Here is an 18851-nt window from a genome sequence, read left to right on the forward strand (position 1 = left end):
ACCCTATGGAACTATAGAACTTACAACAAAATTCCAAAGTCCTCGCTCTCTTCTTGTCAGCATTCATAAAATAAGGTAAGTGATTCCTTGAAGAATGAATGAATGAATGTGGCACATTGTAAATGCTACTGAAGCTTCTCTGCAGCTCCCTGAGTACCATCTGCATTTCCTTCTTCCTCATTTTTTCCTTTTGTCTCCTCCCACCCTGGTGTCTAACTTCTTTAATACTGTTTTGTCCCAGAACTCACTTTTCATTCAAGCAAATCCTTTGGAAGAGCCCTGTTTAGAATAAATGTGTGACCGATGCTCTAAATTACTTTATAGTGGTAATCATTTTAGACACTTCTGGTTCTGCTGTTGACATCAGGTTATCAAAACCCAATCACTCCCAAGAAATTCCCTTTTAAAAATTCTTTGTATCATTTCTATACTATGATACAAAAAACTTGATGTTTATTGTGACAGGTTCCAGTACATCAAAGGCTTCTTACATACTTCCCCCTGGTTTACTTTTTAATGAGTCCTTTCTAGACTTTTCATCTTTCTGAGGGCCATTTAATGTTTCGTCTTAGTATAATTTTAAAAGCTTCTGTAGTTTTGTCTCTACAAAGAGCCTCTGCCATTGGTTCCCCTAGCAGCACAAATCCAAACAAGATTTCCTGGTGTTAACAATTTCTCACAATTTCTTCTCTACGCACTTTTTAGATGCTTTCTATAATGTTCCAGCGATCTTACTCCTCTAAACTTTTCACAATGTGGTCATAATCAACTTATGCAGTTTACTCTCAAATCTTCAACTATAGTTAACTTGCTAACATCAGTTTTACTAAGTATGAAGTCAAGTAATAACCAATCACAAAACAGGTTTGTTCATCTATGGTCTGAACCTCTCATATTTTCAATTTTTCACAGTCAGAAGGTTTATCAGCAGGTTTATTATAAAATTCAGTTAATTCCAAAACTATAAAACCTACGTAATTTATCAATGAATGCTGTGTTGACTTATCTAATCAGTTTCTATTTTGCAACAGGATACTTTTTTTATGTATCTAAAGGCATCACTAAAAGACTACGTATAGGAATCAATGTAAATATAGTCATAACTATGATAAGTTCTAACTTTTTCAGAAACCTACCGAAGAGAAAGGGCAGGACACCACAGCCTTATGTAAAATTAGTTCTCCATTCCCAAGACGAATCTGATTTTAAGGAATCCACAGAGGTTCTGGACAAAACTACTGATCCTGTATTTGAGAAGAGCTTCAGATTTCAACTTAGCAAACCACTTTCTCAATATACTTTGAAAGTAACAGTGAAGACAAAACACAAGCTTTCCCATGCTTTAGCCCAGGTACGATTACATTGTCATGAACTTGGAAATAGCAGAACCTACGACAATTAAGAAGATGAGTCGTAATCCTTAGTGACCAAACCCATTCATAAGCATCATTACTCAGTACTAATTATTTTAAAGGAAACAAAATGTATCTGAAAACACAGGTTAAAATATTCACAGTAATATATAGACTTACATACTGTATTCTGTTAGTTTTCAAAAACTTTCCATTGTTCTTTAATGGCTACCTCATGCAAAAAACTCTCAGAATATCCATGCCTCTATAGACTTCTTGAATTACTTTAACGCAGACTCTCCTACAAAATGTTTCTAAATATGCATATGAGAAGGACCACAAAGTTCAGATAGTACTGGTGGGCCTCTGCCCTTGATATGTCCAGTCTTTTAATACTGTATTCAAGATTGCTTAAGAAAAATTAAACTGAGTCAGACCTACAAATCTCGGTGAAATACCAGGAGAGCATTTTGATTTGAAAATAAATCCTGGTTTATCTTTAACAAACAAGGATTATCCATTTACCTTTTGTTTCTGCATTTAAATCTCAAGTTCCCCATTATATCTCATAAAACGGACATATCAAAAAGCCCTGAGCAAATGAAAAAAATCTTTGCCATAGTCATCATACTAATAGAATCAAAGATCAACCAACTAAATAGAAATCTTCCACAGTGTCTGCAACAACATACATTCAAACAGAAGTGAGAGTACTTGCTTCACTATTCTCCTACACATGCTACATCACTTACAAGCACTCTTACAACCAGCCCGAGAAGAGTCTACTTGAGACTCAGAGGTCTGGAAAAACTAACACCTATTAATAATAATAACAAGCACTCTTGCACTTCCTGGATTAATATTAAGGTCTTAACATTCCAACAGTTCCTCCACACCTTCTTCTCCCTCTACTTCAAATCTTTCCTCCCAAGACTTCTGATTTACACACTTTTTACCAGGCTATCCTCTAAACTGTTTCATTGTTTGCGAATAAGTTTAGATGTGGTTCACTTCTTCACCTACACTTGAAATTTTTACATTTTTGTTGTATTGTTTCAATTCCCATCTCAGTTACCCTTTTCTCTCAATTTTAACTTCTTAAATTTAGTATGCCAGCTACATCTGTACTTCCTTTCTGTAAAGAAAAGTAGGTTCCACAACCTTCAATCTGCTTAAGTTTCTCTGCTTAAGTTTAGGTTTTTGTCTACAAACCATTCGATTTGCCATCTTTTAGTGGAAAATAACAAAAAGGTAAATGCATAATATAAATGAACATGATGATGAAACACTTTGGAATACAAATGCTACCAACTTTACACTTCAATTCCAGGTATTGTTGTTCTTCACTCCAACCTCGAGCAACACAGCAGAGGAAAGAAAATGGTACGAGTTGAATTCACCAAAAACAGAACAAATTCCTCATGAAGTATTCTATAAAGAATAAACAGTCAGCAGCAATGTTCAAAGCAAATACGTAATGGATACAGAAGAGCTGTAAATATCTTTCAAGAAAAGAATGTGGAACAATATGTCAACATTAATATGTTGCTACACGATGCAAGAAGGGAAATGACTACAGTGGCCTGTAATGATAGGTTGAAAATTATGAACAATCATTTTCACCAAGAAGCCTTCATGGGTCATAAACACTGCTACCAATACATGAACACCTAACAAGGCACATTAAACAACTTTCAAGAATACCCATAGTTTGCCAACTGTATGGAATATATTTTCTAGCATACAATAAAACAAGACCAAGTCATGCTTGTAAGACTCATCTGAAGGTGAAAAATGGTTCAGGAACATTAAAACAATGCAGCTAAGGATGTACAAATGGTGCATTTTGTAATACCATCTACAGTGCAAGACAGTAACCCCCTACAGTTATATGAAACATGAAAGCAAGAAGCTAAAACTACTAAAGGAGAAAGACATTTCATGACCAAATGTCTGTAGTACAAATCTACAAACACCAAAACTGCAGTCACATTAGTATACAAAAATATTAAAAGTTTTTCTTATATTAATCACAGGAGTTTCCTTTCACAAATCCATCTCGTGGGTATACAATCCAGTATTTGCTTTGATTTCCTTTTTTTAAGCATCTTCTGCAGGCGAGTTCTTTCATCGCACACTCCTTATTTTATACTGGAATGTTTTTGTAGGCTGCTTTAAAGTTTCCTATATAACAGCTTACACAAATCAATCATTCCAAGTGTTAAAGAATCTAATATATGTACTATCAAGAGCAATAAAATATCCTTCCAATGATGTTAAGAAAAATGCAAATTTAAGAACAAAATAACTCGTTTATATTTACTTTTTTACATTAACAATTTTTAACTGTCCGTAAGATTGAAGACCCTGCATGTGCCATCATCCGAAGCAGTGGCCAAAGCAGTACCATCCCTGAAATCAGATATCCAAAGTTAAACTCAATGATTTTAGTTTACAAGTTTTCAGTTTTATCTGAAACTCTATACAGGCAGTCCCCGGATTACGACAGGGGTTCCATTCTTGAGACGCGTTGTAACTCGAAAATCGTCGTAAGCCGGAACATCGTCAAAAATCCTAAGAAAACCTTACTTATTTTAATGCTTTGGGTGCATTCAAATCTATGTAAACTGCATTCTTATTGGATTTTCCATAAAAAAAACCTTTAAATATTGATTATTTTGCATTTTTGGTGTCATATTTCTTCTACCAGATCAGAGTTGTAGGCATCGTAACCCTCCTGAACATGTGTCCGTAACCGTGGAAATAATTTCTGATGAATATAATTGAAAAGTGCCTTAACCTCTGAATGTCATAAGCCGAACCCGTTGTAACCTGGGACTGCCTGAACTATCATACAGAAAGAGAGCCAAACATTTTCTGTCAAGTTACTTGCACTACACTATAAGATTATGGAAAGTAAGTCAGAAAACAATGCAACTGGTGTCAACAGCAGGGAGCAACTTTATTAACAAGGGACTCCAAAAACAACCACTCATTTTACCATCAGCTCGCCACAAACAAGCAGAATTAACATTAAGACTATGTGTTACCAATGAAGATAGGGCTCTGAAAGATATTGATAAGGTCTGTGGCCTTTAATTACAGAAAATTTTTCCAATCTTTAACATTCCCATAATACCTAAGCAAAATCATATCTTATAGCTAATATATATACAGCAGTTAAAGTAAAGGCCTTACATTATATGGGCCGAGATCATAATCATTTTAAAAGCTAAGACAATGCTAGTCTTTGGCAGACAGAGTATACATAAAAAGGTTTTTAAAAAAATTTTACAATTTAAATACGACCACTTCTACATAAACAGACAGACTCTATCACTCCCTAAATGTTTACCCTTGTAGTTAATGCAAACATCAATTTCTGTAACACAAAATAACTCACTGTGATCACAAAAGGAACACACATGACTTTCTTGGTAACAATTAAAAAAAAAAAAAAAAAATCCATGCATATATATTTTCTACTTTAGAATATCCATATAAAATATGCTGCTTTGGTGTCCAGTGTATTTTTTAAGGAGGTCTCCTGAGCGGACATCATATACTCGTGCTACACCATCCAAACCAGCGGCAAAGACAATAGGTTCGGTGGGATGCCAAACAAGTTGTGTTGTACCACATCCTTGTACTATAGTGTGTCTGATAACCTAAAAGCAAATGATCCTTTCAGAAAAGGTATTTTCATCACAAAATTAAGTGTCAAATATACTTACCAAGTAATTACACAGCTATACTTTTCTGCAAGTAGAAAAGTATACCTGTGTAATTACTTGGTCATAACTACAGTCAAAGTGTTTCCTCACTGGGGACAGGAGAGGATATTTTAGTACTAGAATCACTTTCTGGTGAGCAATGATCCCTAGCTATAGCCATCTCCACTACCAACAGATGCTATTAACAATTATCACTGCTAACACATACTGAGCTTGGGTACACATGTATAATGCCCTCATCATAATACTAAAAAATGACAATAAAACCTCTAACAAAAAATGCATTACGAAGGATTCAAAGTTAATGTCTTGGTGGCTGACCCTGAACGTGGTTAAAGCCAGACACCTAACACTGTGATTAGTTGGGTTATGGTCTATGAAAACAAAAAGGTGAGCCTAGATCTGTCTTATATAATGTTCTGGGATCTTTGTTGATATTGAAAACATGATAGTACAATTATGTGTATGATGTAACTCTTGTTATAGTTACCCATTTGTCCATCTGCAAAAAGTTACTAGTAAAATTTAAATATACCGGGACTAACACTGGCCTGTGTTTTGTACAGAATCAGGATAACCTCTAGCAAAATCTGGGCTTTATTGAACAGCATATCTTAAGCAATGGTTCCACTCTACACTTTACAGAAAAGATAACAGTAATATTTCTGGGATACTGTAAAAAATCTAAGGCTCTGAAAAGTGAATAGTGTTTGTAAGGCCTCCTATGTGTAGAGATAATAAAATTAATGGCATGACATACTCACCAATCAAAGACCTTTATTCTAAACACAATAATTATTGAGATCATCACAGGATGACACCATACTTTGATGTTTTCTGTATACTTTATCAGCTTTCAGCAAATACAAGCATACATTACATTTACATTAATAAACTCTCCCATTCTGAGCTTTTTTTAAGTAACTTATACTGACCAATCTATGACTATGACAATTGTGCATGAGAAGTTAAATCTAAATGAACCTTAACACAAGCCAACAACCTGCCTTTACAGTAAATAACTACAGTTAACTACCTAATTACAAGAGGTGTCATTGCACATATAAATAAAAAAAATAATAATGACACATTCATCATACAAACCTGAGTGGAAATATCCCATATAATTACAAGACCCGACAGAGTACTTGTAACAGCAATATTGGGAATCAACGGACAGAAGCTGACAGCTTCCACACTATTTTCGACATGCGCATCATCATCGTCATCATCATCACCTGCTTGGGACCTTGCAGCAGCATCACAGTTAAGTGTCCCTACCACCTGTGAAATGTCATTAAAATGATTTATCAGGAGCAGGATATTCCTAGACAATATTTAACAGGATAATTACCTAAGTTAAGTTAAGTATGTCTTAGTTTTACCAGACTACTGACCCAAAGGATTAGATATTTTTATGCGGCTAGGAACCAATTGGTCACCTAGCAACAGGACCGACAGCTTATTGTGGGATCCGAACCACATTATATCGAGAAATGAATTTCTATCACCAGAAATAAATTCCTCTGATTCCGCATTGGCTGAGCCGGGAATCGAACTTTGGACCACCGGATTGGTAGCCAAGTGTGAAAACCACTCGTCCAACGAGGGACTAACATGATAATTAAAAACAGATGCAAATTAATATATGACGACATGCAGAATAACTCAACAGCTATGGAAACTATTTTGCACTACAGAGATAAGACAGGTGACAATTCTTTCTTCTCATTGAAGTATGTACAGGCAGTCACCGGCTTATGATGGGGGTTCTGTTCTTGAGACGTATTGTAAGCAAAAATCGTTGTAAGCCGAAAATCGTCAAAAACCCTAAGTAAACCTTAGTTTGAACACTTTGGGTGTGTTAAAAACTATATAAACTGCATTTTTATTGCATTGTTCATCCAAAAAAACCTAATATTGATTATTTTGCATTTTTGGAGACATATTTCTTCCGGAAAATTGGTGTCGTAAGTACAGTAAACCTGGAAATAATTTCTGATGAATATAATTGAAAAGTGTCTTAAACTCAGAAACTCAGAATGTCGTAAGCCAGGGACTGCTTGTATATATAACTTTCAAAATTACTTCCTCCCATCTCCACTTTACCTTTCCACTAACTGTGTTGAAAAGTTTTGCTGTACCATCAGAAGACCCAGACATTACCAGAGCATTGTCTTTGTGGACTGAAATGCTCGTCACCTGTCCCGAATGAGCCAAACCACCGCTAAACTGGCATTTCAGTTCGCCTGATTTCAAGTCAAATACACGCACTGACCCATCATCATATCCGGAAACAGCTCTTTTGCCTAAATAAAGAGAGAAAAAAAAGTTATTTGTCATTTATCTACTCTTCTGAAGATTTCACAATCCTCTGAGAGTCTCATGATATTAAATGAAATTAGTTAAATGCCAATACTAGAGATTTTGAACACATTAAATACAACAAGAGTAATATATACTTGGCCTAAATTTGTATATTACTTTTGAAGCCAAATAACTTTTATTCTAGTATCCCGAAAACCCTTAGTTCATAACTTACTGGTAATTATGATAACAAACTAAGATAAGCTTGCACAAGGATGTATGCACTTGCTTTGGGAAGTCACTTCATTCCATTTCTGAGATAATTATTATTATAAAGGATTAATTTATCCAGACCTCTTGAGCCTAACAAAGGCTCTTCTCGGGCTGGTTCTTTTCAGAGATAATAATACTTCAGATTACACTTCTGTATACAAATGAAAACTATACATAAAGATAGTTGTTTAAACAGAAATGAATGATACTGAATAATACTGAAAGATATACAGCGGGCCCCCCGTATTTGCTCTCTCTGGATTCACAGACTTACTCATTTGCGGATTTCTCTCTGGAACATATCCCCCATTATTCAAGGGAAATTTGCCCATTCACAGTATTTTTCTGAGAAATACCCACAAATTTTGGGTTTTATATATCAAATTCATCATAAAATGCAGTTTTTCTAATAAAACTATTAAAAACAACCAGGTATGAAAATTTGAAGTGGGGTTTTCTTTAGTTTTCTTTAATTTTAACTAACACAATAGGCAATTTTAAGCATTTCTATAGGGGTTCATACTATTCGCATGGGTGTCTAGTACGCATTCCCCACGGATACAGGGGGACCACTGTATTTCACTACAGTACCTGTAAATCTCAATGGATTTTTGATACTTAGAAATGAATCAAAGGTAGAACTAACCATCTGGCAGAAATGCTCCGCACTGTGACGTTGACCCATAGCTTGGAAAGGTACGTGCATTCCCTTGGGGTACTAGCCACATCCACAAATCCCCTTCCATTGTGCCAGCTAGTAATACATGAGAACCATGATGCCAGGCCAACCACTAAGAAAAAAAATATAAATGACCTTCGATGGTTTTAACAAATAATTTAATCCAAATAGTTTAATTTCACAAAAATGAATGAAGACTGTCTAAGTACCTGAAATCTAATGATTTTGTCATTTCCACAGAATGTTGGATAACACTATGTTCAAACCATTCCAAGCACCAGATTCACAGAGAGAGAGAGAGAGAGAGAGAGAGAGAGAGACGAGAGAGAGATGAGAGAGAGATGAGAGAGAGGAGAGAGAGAGAGAGAGAGAGAGAGAGAGAGTGCCAAGTCCTTACAAACGACAACTCAGTCAGTAAGGAATAGAAGAAAGAGAATAAACTTACACTGAGATCTCCGGTTTCAAATTCCCAAATTTTTGAGAAACCTGCGATTTTCCACACTTGAATGTACCCACTCATGTCACCTGTAGCAAGAAAATTAGAATCGTGGCTGATTGCCAGGCAGGTGACACTGTCCTGAAAGTAAAAAATAAATGTAAGATGCAAGATGCAATGCAGCTCATTACAGTAATGTGGATTTAGTTCTAAACAATAAAGAAAAGTTTATGGGGGCTATGACCTCTCTAGGTGACACACATACTATAGTCTGCACAAATGAATACATAAATACATTTCTGATTTATTAAACAGCTAAATACATTTTTTATTTATTAAACAGCTCCCTTATTTGTCACAAGTTCTCCATATAAAAGGTATTAACTTTTTGGCAAACCAAATTAAGGTCCATGTAATAAAACTATTTCATTTAGTTTGAAATGAAAAGTACTGTACTTGAAGTACTGTACAACTTGTATTCACTTTCAATACATCCACAACAATAGCAATACTTACATAACTCACATATGCAGTCTCAAAACAAGTCACAAATGTTTCACAATAAAGGAAATCCATTCAGCTTGTAAGTAATAGTAAACAGTGGTCCCAAAATGAAATACTATAAAACAATAACTCTTCCTTGCTGTAACATTATGACTGCTGGCAACCAATGTAATACAGCGGACCCCCTTATCCCCGGGGACGTATACCAGAACCCCCCCCCACTCCAAATATGACAATTTGTCCAAAATTGCATTTTCCTAACTATACAAACTGAGGTCCTTTTACAATAGGAAGGTACTAGAGGCAGCTGGATAGGTCGTAAGCTTTCGAACAAGGGGTTCGGTAGTTAACTGCTTGTCCGACAGGCGCGCGCGCGCGACTGGGAGGTAAACAAATCACTTTTGCTTTTGGCCCAAGCAAAAACTGCAGAGTGAGGGGTGGCATGAGGTGGGACTATGTGTAAAAGGACCTCAGGTTTGTATAGTTAGGAAAAATGCAATTTTGGACAAATTGTCATTTGTTCCGACACGGCATACAAACCTTCAGTCCTTTTACAATAGGAAGACTCACTTCTTGGTGGGAGGAATCTGAGTCTTTTGTGAACAGACTGGTGTTCGCCCAACCTTGGAATGCCTCCCTGGTCGTAAGAGCGAGGGAGGGATCCAAGCCTCTGTCCGATTGATCGGGGTGTGCACCGCAGGATCAATGGTCAGACCTCTGGACCAAGTACTAAGAGAGAGGCAAGCGTATCTCTTCGTACCAGCAAACAAGAACAAGTTCCTATTTGCAAGAGGCAACATAAAGTTATGGTTTGTCTCTTGTTGGCATCCACTTCCCCCCCCTTGTAGGAGGAAGTGGTGGATATTCGCTCCCATCCCTAGTGAAAGGGATAGGATGGGGCTCTGTCGAGTAGAGCTCACCGGCAATCTCGTCCTTATCCAGCAAGGTTGATGACCGTATCCCTCTACCCACAGGTAGAGGGGGAGAAAAAGATAGGAAGAGAAGCCAGTCACTCTCTCATTCACTTATCTATTCTTACAGTCACACCAGGACTTGATGCTGTTCAGCCTGCTAGGGTCTGGGTTAGCTACACAACGTGTTGAGCAGCCACCACGGGTCCCAAGGAAAACGATCCAAGGACCTGTGGGCAATATCCAAAAGGTAGAAGGAGGTGCCAGTGGTCTGGTTGTACCAGACCCCTGCCTTCAGTACCTGCGCCACGGAGAAGTTCTTGTGTAACTCGAGGGAGTGTACTTCTAGGTCATCTTGGTGCTGACGAAGAGTCTTCAACACTCAGCCTGGGATGTCGAGTTTCTTCAGAAAGCGCGGTCGCGCTTTCACAGGACAAAGCAGCATCCTCCTTCGCATCGAAGGCGGTGAAGTCCATTAGGGAGGGGATTGTGAAGGACTCTAACCGATCGTCAGGAACCGAAGGGTTCAGAGTCTTCGCTACGAATTCGGTACGAAATCGAGCGTCACGAATCCCCATCCCCTGGATGCTTGACTTCGCAGGAAAAGTCATGCAATTACCTCAGAGGAAAAGAAGGGAATGGTCGTATGACCTATCCCTCTTCTCGACTTCGGTGATGTCCTGTACCCATACTGGTCTATCCGTCTGCAGCGAAGTTGTTCTTCTCGGTAGTGGATAGGACACCGACACTCAATGGTGGGTGTCGATGGTATGGGTACTGTGACAAGCCGTTAGGACAAAGAAAAGACTGTTATGGAACAACCGAACTAAGTCCACAGCGAAGTTCGTAACAGACTTGGGCGCTCTGACAGCTGCCGACTGACTGCGTTCGGTAGGAGGCAAGTTGTCCAAGCACCCGAGCAAGTCACGTGACCTTCGCCTTAAAAGGGTTATGCCAAGAGACTAAACAAATAATTTGTTCGTCAACCGATGCCAGAAGGCAAGGTGATGACTCTCTTAAGGCATGTGCCCAACAGGCGAAAGTCAATTGCCTTCTAGAGACCGAGGGTCCCTGATGGCAAGATATCTCATAGTATAGTTGATTCTCGGCTAAGGAGAAACAACACTATGTGTCGTTGAAGACGAAGGTGTACAGAAAATGCAACCTACGTCTTCACAGCTGAACCGAGAGAAGGATTCTCAAGATTCTGAACCTGTGCTACAAAGACTGAGAACGCTAACCGCTATTCATTGCTGTCCGGTGAGGATCGTAGTTGCAATAAAAGCGGAGCGCTTTTCAGTAATGAAGACAGGGAAATACTTCCTGAAGAACTGCTTCTCATGGGCTGAACATTTGGAAGTAGAGCTGTCAGGTCGGAGAGTAGGCGATGTCTTCTGACATATCTGTTAATTCGGGGCGAGCAATGAATAATTGCACACCTACGAATACGAGATATTTTGAAGACAAACTCAGATGTCTGCAAAAATCATTCGCATTATCGCGGTGCGATGCAGCGGGTGACTAGTACAGACTTCTGTTACCGTGCGGTAAACAGAAAGATGAAAGAGTCCAAGAGATATCTCTGTTGAAAATTCTCGCAATGTCGAAGGCGATGAAATCGAGCGTCACAGCAGTAGATGGTCCTTCATTATTGCGAGAATCCCCGTTAATCAGAGACCTAAGTCCATGATTGTTGGGCAGAGATACGGTTCGGTAGTCAATCAAACCAGGGGAGAGAGAGACGTAACGGACCGTGCATCTCCGAGACCTAGCTGATACTGAGCCGCTATCAGGCAGTTCAATACGCAGTAGCTCTCGGTGACTCGTCATCCTGAGTTGCCAGGTAATCCATTATTCCACGAAGGAATGCGTTCGGCTAGAACCATCGAGCATAAAGAATACGCTCGAGCAATTATATTTAACCGAAACGGATTTCGGTAAATACAAAGCTGATTTGGTGTTGTCATGACAATACCAAGTATCTAAAATCGAAACTGATAACTGCTGGGAGGTTGCAGGCAACCCCGAGTTGCAGTTCAATTAAGATACAATTCGTCTCGGTCACAAACCGTAGAGTTAACTACGGTATGCGCCTACCCACCGGACAATTCAACTGTTAAAAGAATCATGTCGCGAGGGTAATATACGTAGTATATTTGTAGGTTCTGTACCACGACCTCCATCCTAGATTCTTTTCCTCTCGAGGAATGAGAATAAGGATTGGAGATCGACCGCCTTCGTTCTCTAGTCAAGAGAGTGAAGGAGAAGTCTTTCCCAAAGGAAAGCTTCAATGGTGAACAGAATACCGAAGACGATAGTTCAAGCCAAACTGGAAGTTCCCGTCCGTTCTTCTCTATTCCAGGTTAATCGCCTACTGTGAGATACTCTTCTTTCAGCAGCAGTCTTCTTCCAAATGCTAGAAATTACAGGAATTCGAGCATAAGCGAGGTTCCCGATTATCGTGTAACAATTATCGGGGATTCTCGCTCACTTTGGACCGTGGTCTCGCCTAAGTGTTTGGAGATCGTAAAAAACTCGAACACTCTGAGTGCGCTAGAAATTCCGTAGAATTCTAAGCACTCTGTGAAACCCCCACCGAATTCGTCAAACGATATCGGCTGGTGGTCCTCTCGATTCCCGTAGAAATCGAGAAAGGGGCAGGATCCCTCCTCAACGACCGGGGCTTACATCAGGTAGGACCCGAAGGTCCCCCCGGTAGCGCAGCCCCTAACGTGGGATCTTACAGAGAAATCTCTGTAGGATCCCTCCCCTTTCCCTCGTAGCCGTAAGGAGAGAGGGAATGGGGGAGGAATTGGATACTGGCTCGCCTTCCCAGCGGAACTAGCAGTTGGAGAAGAAAAGGAGCAGCCATCACCTTACGGCGATGGCCTCTCAGAGCCTGGGAAAACGTATCGTCAGGAGAAAACGTTTTCCCGAGGAGGGTTACGAACTCATACTGTAGGTAAGGGTCTGCCGCCATTGTGAACGTCGTCTGGGTGGGGCTGATCGACACCTGACAGGAGAGAGCCGATACCGTCCTCCGACTCATTCCAGTCCTCGTCGAGGTCGAAACCTCAGGAGGACCGAAGGGGTATTCAAATACGGTGTCCGAAGACACATAGAAACGCCTCTGTCGCAGTAGAGGAGGTGAAGTAGCTTGTTTCAACCGGCCAGAAACTGAGAGAGCCTTCTTGTCCGGAGACGAGAGACTACCTGGTTCAACACAGTCGGCAAGCTCCGATCGCGGCAGACCCACCGTCGATTTGGGTTCCCTCTCGGGCCCCAAAACGACTCGAGCCGAGACGTGGCTCTGCTGGTGGGAGCGGCGATCCTTCTCCGAGGTCGTTGTGCTGACGAATCAGCGCCATAACCTCGGCAAAGTTCCTCTGGATCTCGGAAGTCACAGCATCTTGCAGAGTGGGACCGTTAAGCCCTTCGAACAAGAGCATATTCCAAGAACCTTCCTCCTAAGAAGGGGGAACAGCGACAGCCCTCTCGGTCTTCTCCATCCACTTGCGCATATGTCCTGGCCGGTCCAAGAACCGTGCCTGGCACGTAGGGCGTCGTGGTGGGATCATGAGGGGCGCACCCCTCACGATCACTCCTCAATACCTCGCTCCTCCCGGTGTAACCCGAGGAGGTTGAAGGTACGGGAGAGGCAGACCTGACGCTCCCTCCTCGCTCGCTGGCAGAACCAGCAGGCTTGGAGGGCTGCAGGCGATCGTCAACCCGCGGTGGCGATCGAGCTGCAGGCCTGGTCGAACTGTCTCGCTGTGGAGAACGGCTGGACTGAGCACAGCGGCCCCGATCTCGAGTGTCAGAAGAGCTGGTGCTGGTTGCCGTACCCGATCGCTCTCTGTGAGAGCGACGGTCAGGCGACCTGCAGGCTCCACTGTCACAGTGAGACCGGTGCTTGTCCTCACGGCACGTCACGTCGCTGGTTCCAGCCGTGGCTGGCACCGGCGAACGGGAGGACCTCTTCCCAGCCTCAGCCCGTGGCCAGTCGTGGACCGTCACGTCCCCGGGTAGCCAGCTGGTCGCCGCGAGAGCGAGAGCTGGTCTGGTGAGAGTCGCGTGAGCGGCTGTCACCAGTCTTCCGCCCCGTGCCGTGAACCTGACGCTGAGCGAGCTCCGAGGTCTGGTTCCTGGCTGCACGGTCGCTGGTAGGCGACCGTACACTCGGTGCCTCCCGCGAACGAGAGGCCGAGACGGACCCTGATGCAGTGGCAGAACCACTGACACCAGGCGAGGAAGTAGTACCGGTGTTAGCCGGTACCCCACCCCTCTGGTCCCCGTAGTCTTCTTCCTTGCGGAAGAAGAGACGGGCGGGCCCCGCTCCCGAAGGAGCAGGAGGACCAGCGGAAGGAACCCTCCCCCCCCCGTCCCACCGAGGTGAGACGGGTCCCGAGAAGCTCCCGAGGGAGACTTCTTAGGAGGGAGGAGGCAACCTTCTTCTTCCTCGGCTGTGAAGCCTTAGAAGTCGAAGGGGAAGAGGCGGCAGCCGACGACGATGAAGAAGAGTGAAGACGACGACGACGACACCTTCCTCCTCTTCTTCGTCAGCTTCCTCAGGACAGACGTAAGATCTGCATCCAGGGCGGAGCCGGGGCTGCTGTAGCCGAAGCCACAGGGCCCGGACGCACCTGTACAGACAGACCCTAGTCTGGGGTAGTACCACCACGAACAGGGACGACGTCAGCAGGTATGGGCATCTCAGGAACAGCAGGCACAGCCAGCACAGCATCGGTAGGGACAGCCAGCGCAGCAACGGCAGGGACAGCCAGCGCAGCAACGGCAGGGACAGCCAGCGCAGCAACTGCATGGACAGTCAGCCCAGAATCGGCAGGTACGGCAGGCAGCACTGGAAACACAGGAAGTGGAGCAGCAGCCAGTAACATCCTGGTACCGGCGGCAGGTCCAGGGGCGAGCTCTAGGGCAGCGGAAGTGTGGTCGCGCAGCGCGGCAACCACGAGCGGCGGCGGCACGCCCCCCTCTCGGTACGGCGAACGGCACTTCACAGCGGCTGTAGGCAAGACTGTTACCACGTGAGGCGAGTACAACCAGGTGAAGAGGGACGTCGTCACCTGGAGCGTGGTTACCACTCCATGGGTGACCGCAGTAGGCCCAGACATAGAACCGCAGCCCTGGACACTAGCACGCCCTGCAAATGGAAGGACGCCCATACCTCACCAAAGGTCCCCCACCCTCGGGCGGAGTAGCACCTGCGGAAATAACAGTAGTAGCGATTAGTGGGGGGGGCCGGGGGGGAGTCCCCCTCGCGCGGGGGGGTGAGCCCTCTCCGAACGAGTGGAAGACCCCGAATACAATTGTACATCGGGCACCGAGCGCCCTCCCCCGCGCTCGACGGATCGGGCGAGGAGAAGAACGCAGATAACCTCCCCCCCCCCAAGGGGAAGGGCCATCTGTGGGAGCTGAGCGGGGGGGGGGGGGGGGGGGGTTCTCGTTCCCCACCCCCGCACAGCACCCATGTACCCAACAATAATAATAAGAGCCCGAGAGCAATCGTGCCCTCGGCCCGAATGCAAGGGCATAAGGATCAATTCCCTGACTGAGCGGAACTTGAACAAATAAATATTGATGCAATCAATAATAAAAGGAATAAAATGAAAAAGAATCTTGCATTACGATTCACTTCACAATGAATAAGGGCTCGGATCGAGCGCATTTGCGCCCTCGGTACCGAGCGCAAGGGTAAAAGGATCCATTCCCGATTATGAATGGAAACCTTGATCCATAATGAATTGATGCAATCAAAATATATATGAAAATGAAAAAGAATACTGCGCTTGCGATTTCACTTCATACAAATAAAAAGGGGAAGGATCAATTCCCGGGAAATAGCGGAAAACATTGATCCAATGTAAACAATGCAATCTCAATAAAATATGAAAATGAAAAAGAACTGCACTTGCGATTTCACTTCATTCAAATAAAAAGGGGAAAGGATCAATTTCCGGGTAAGATCTGGAAAAACTGATTCCAAAATGAGTATTGCTACAATCAAAAATAAATATATGAAAAAAATGAAAAAGAATACTGTACTTGCGATTCCATTCCATACAGAATAAGTTTCGTGCCGAGCGCATTCGCTCGGCAACGAGCAACAGGTCAAAAAAAATATAAATGAAAAGAGCACTTACTTACGATTTTCATCTACACATTTTCCAAACCAAAAATATACGCTCGGAGCGAGCGCTCTCCCGCCCTCGGCACCGAGCCATACACAATACGAGGATCATTTCTGGGAAAATGAATTCCCGCACTTACGCCCTTCAGTCCCGGCACTCGGGTAATCGGAGGGCGTGGAGAAACCAAGATCCTTTAATTCACAATTGAATTCAATGGAAATAAATATGAAATGATTGTACTTACAATTCAGTTCACTAGATAAATAGAAAAAGAAAAACACAACCATGCGAAAGCAACGACGATGAAGCGGGCAGAGAGCGATGATACACGTCCACACGCCAGCAGGCCGAAAGCAAAAAGTGATTTGTTTACCTCCCAGTCGCGCGCGCGCGCCTGTCGGACAAGCAGTTAACTACCGAACCCCTTGTTCGAAAGCTTACGACCTATCCAGCTGCCGCTAGTACCTTCCTATTGTAAAAGGACCGAAGGTTTGTATGCCGTGTCGGAACAAACTTAGAATCCCTATAAAATCACTTAAAACTGCCTATATATTCAAACTCAAGAAAAACCCACAGAAAATACTTATAGTACCTGGTTTTGCTAACAGTTTTGTCACGAAAAGTAGATTTAATCATGAAATTAATATGAAATACAGTAATTTGTGGATATTTCTCACAGAAAAATACCATGAATATGCAAATTCCCCGCGAATAATGGGTAGATATGGGGCACAGACAAATCTGTGAAAATGTGAGTATGCTGATGTTTTCAAAACTATATCTAACAGAAATCATTTGTCCTACAAAAGTAATCTTTAATTTGAATGGAATACATATTTCTATATGATAAAATTTTCAAGAAGAGAGTCTAACGAAGGACTTAAGACCAACCTGCTCAATACCACTTATGTTCAGACTAATCAAATAAATAACTACTAATTAAAGAGTTACTTCTAATAAGAGAGGCAAAGAGACACTGTAATCAACTACCTTATGACCAGTGCAAGTGTAGAGAAGTGATCCATCCTTTGCATTCCATATGTGAGCTACATCATCTTCACCACCTGTTGCCACTAAACCATTAGAACTGAAGGAGCAAGCAAAAACTGAACCTGAAAGAACAAACAAGATTTTTATTTTTTTCTTTAGAAGATTCAGAGAAGAAATTTTTCAAAACCATTTTGTTTTCACACATTAACAGAGTTACAAGGAATTCTTATATCTTTACTTACCTACCATTAGCACTACAATCATCAAAATCCTACATGAAATTCTAGAAATTTCATGCCTATACTTTTGTATTTACACACAACACTGGTTTTTGTCAACACTATAGCACAGATTTTAACATAATGGAAGAACATCAAGGTTACTTTAACAAAATGGTAAAACATCAAGATTAATAAATAATAAAGCAAAAATATTTGCTAATTGAGTTACAATAATAAAACTTTAAGGTATAACCATGGATTAAATTGTAATAGAGTTTTTTACCTTTATGCTGTGAAAATTTCACAGAAGACATGTCTGGAATTGATTCATCTTCTTCCATATCCTCCTCCTCTTCATATACGCTGCCATCTAAATCAATGACCTGTATTAAAAAAAATCTTGAAGTGACTTCACAGAACAGATGTTCTTGAGCTACACTCTTCTAACATCATCTTAAACAATGAAAAGGGATGAAATAGTATCCTATCACTCAGCTCCAGGCCATAAAAGATTGATAATTATGTATATTATTATTCAGAAGATGAACCCGGTTCATATGGAAAAAGCCCACAGGGGTCACTGACTTGAGGTATGAGTTTTAAAAAATGTGGTGTTCATATAATAAGTAACAGAAGGTAATAGGAAATAGGTACTACTACTCTTTTTAATTTGAAAAATCCTCTGGTCTAGCCTATCAGTTCTTGCACATGGGAGTTTTTAACTTATACAGACTATATTAAAATGAGACAGAAAGGAACAAGCTCACCAAGTACAAAAATGCATGCTACGAAGAAATACTTCAGTGCATTTTTCATTTCCTGTATTACCAAGACGAACAATGCCTTTCTTACCTACTTTTGTTTTTCCTGCCTCTTGCTATAGTCTTCACTCTTTCAAGGGCTGAGTTAATAGCTGCAGGGCTATAGGGCTCACTATTAGTTCTTGCCACTTCTTTTTTCCCATTTCCATCAACTCTAAACCAAACAAGTTCTTTGAAAATTACAATAAGCTATGCATTCCATCAGCCCTAGCTATGCATTCCATCAGCCCTAGCTATGAATTAGAGAGAAAAGGAGTTTTCCAAACCCACCTTAAAGAAATAGAATTCCACTGAACACTTGATCACAACTAACCTCTTCAACCTCACCGAAGTCAATTTCCTCTGGTTCTAGTTCATCTCCATCCCCATTTTCAAAAGTATGGGGAGAACTTGTGGTGTATTTTCCCTCATTTTGCAGAGTGCCTTCCCTGTAAAAAGTATTCCATTAATTTCATGTATAGTACATACAAGAAT

At 41.7% G+C, this 18851-nt stretch overlaps 2 protein-coding genes across 3 annotated transcripts in view; both read right to left on the reverse strand.

The window, feature by feature from the left end:
* LOC135195562 (uncharacterized) overlaps positions 1-18851 on the reverse strand; it is a 31725-nt gene that overhangs the window by 3804 nt on the left and 9070 nt on the right. The gene's annotated exons all lie outside the window — the stretch shown is intronic.
* LOC135195226 (angio-associated migratory cell protein-like) lies at positions 3176-18807 on the reverse strand (the record flags this gene model as incomplete). Its single annotated transcript, XM_064221495.1, has 9 exons — positions 3176-3764; positions 4839-5020; positions 6191-6370; positions 7196-7395; positions 8313-8457; positions 8791-8922; positions 17336-17457; positions 17840-17939; positions 18691-18807. Coding segments are annotated over 9 exons (1248 nt in total), but the record flags the coding sequence as incomplete, so codon positions are not given.

This window comes from Macrobrachium nipponense, chromosome 16 (assembly GCF_015104395.2).
Source record: "Macrobrachium nipponense isolate FS-2020 chromosome 16, ASM1510439v2, whole genome shotgun sequence".
NCBI lineage: Eukaryota > Metazoa > Arthropoda > Malacostraca > Decapoda > Palaemonidae > Macrobrachium > Macrobrachium nipponense.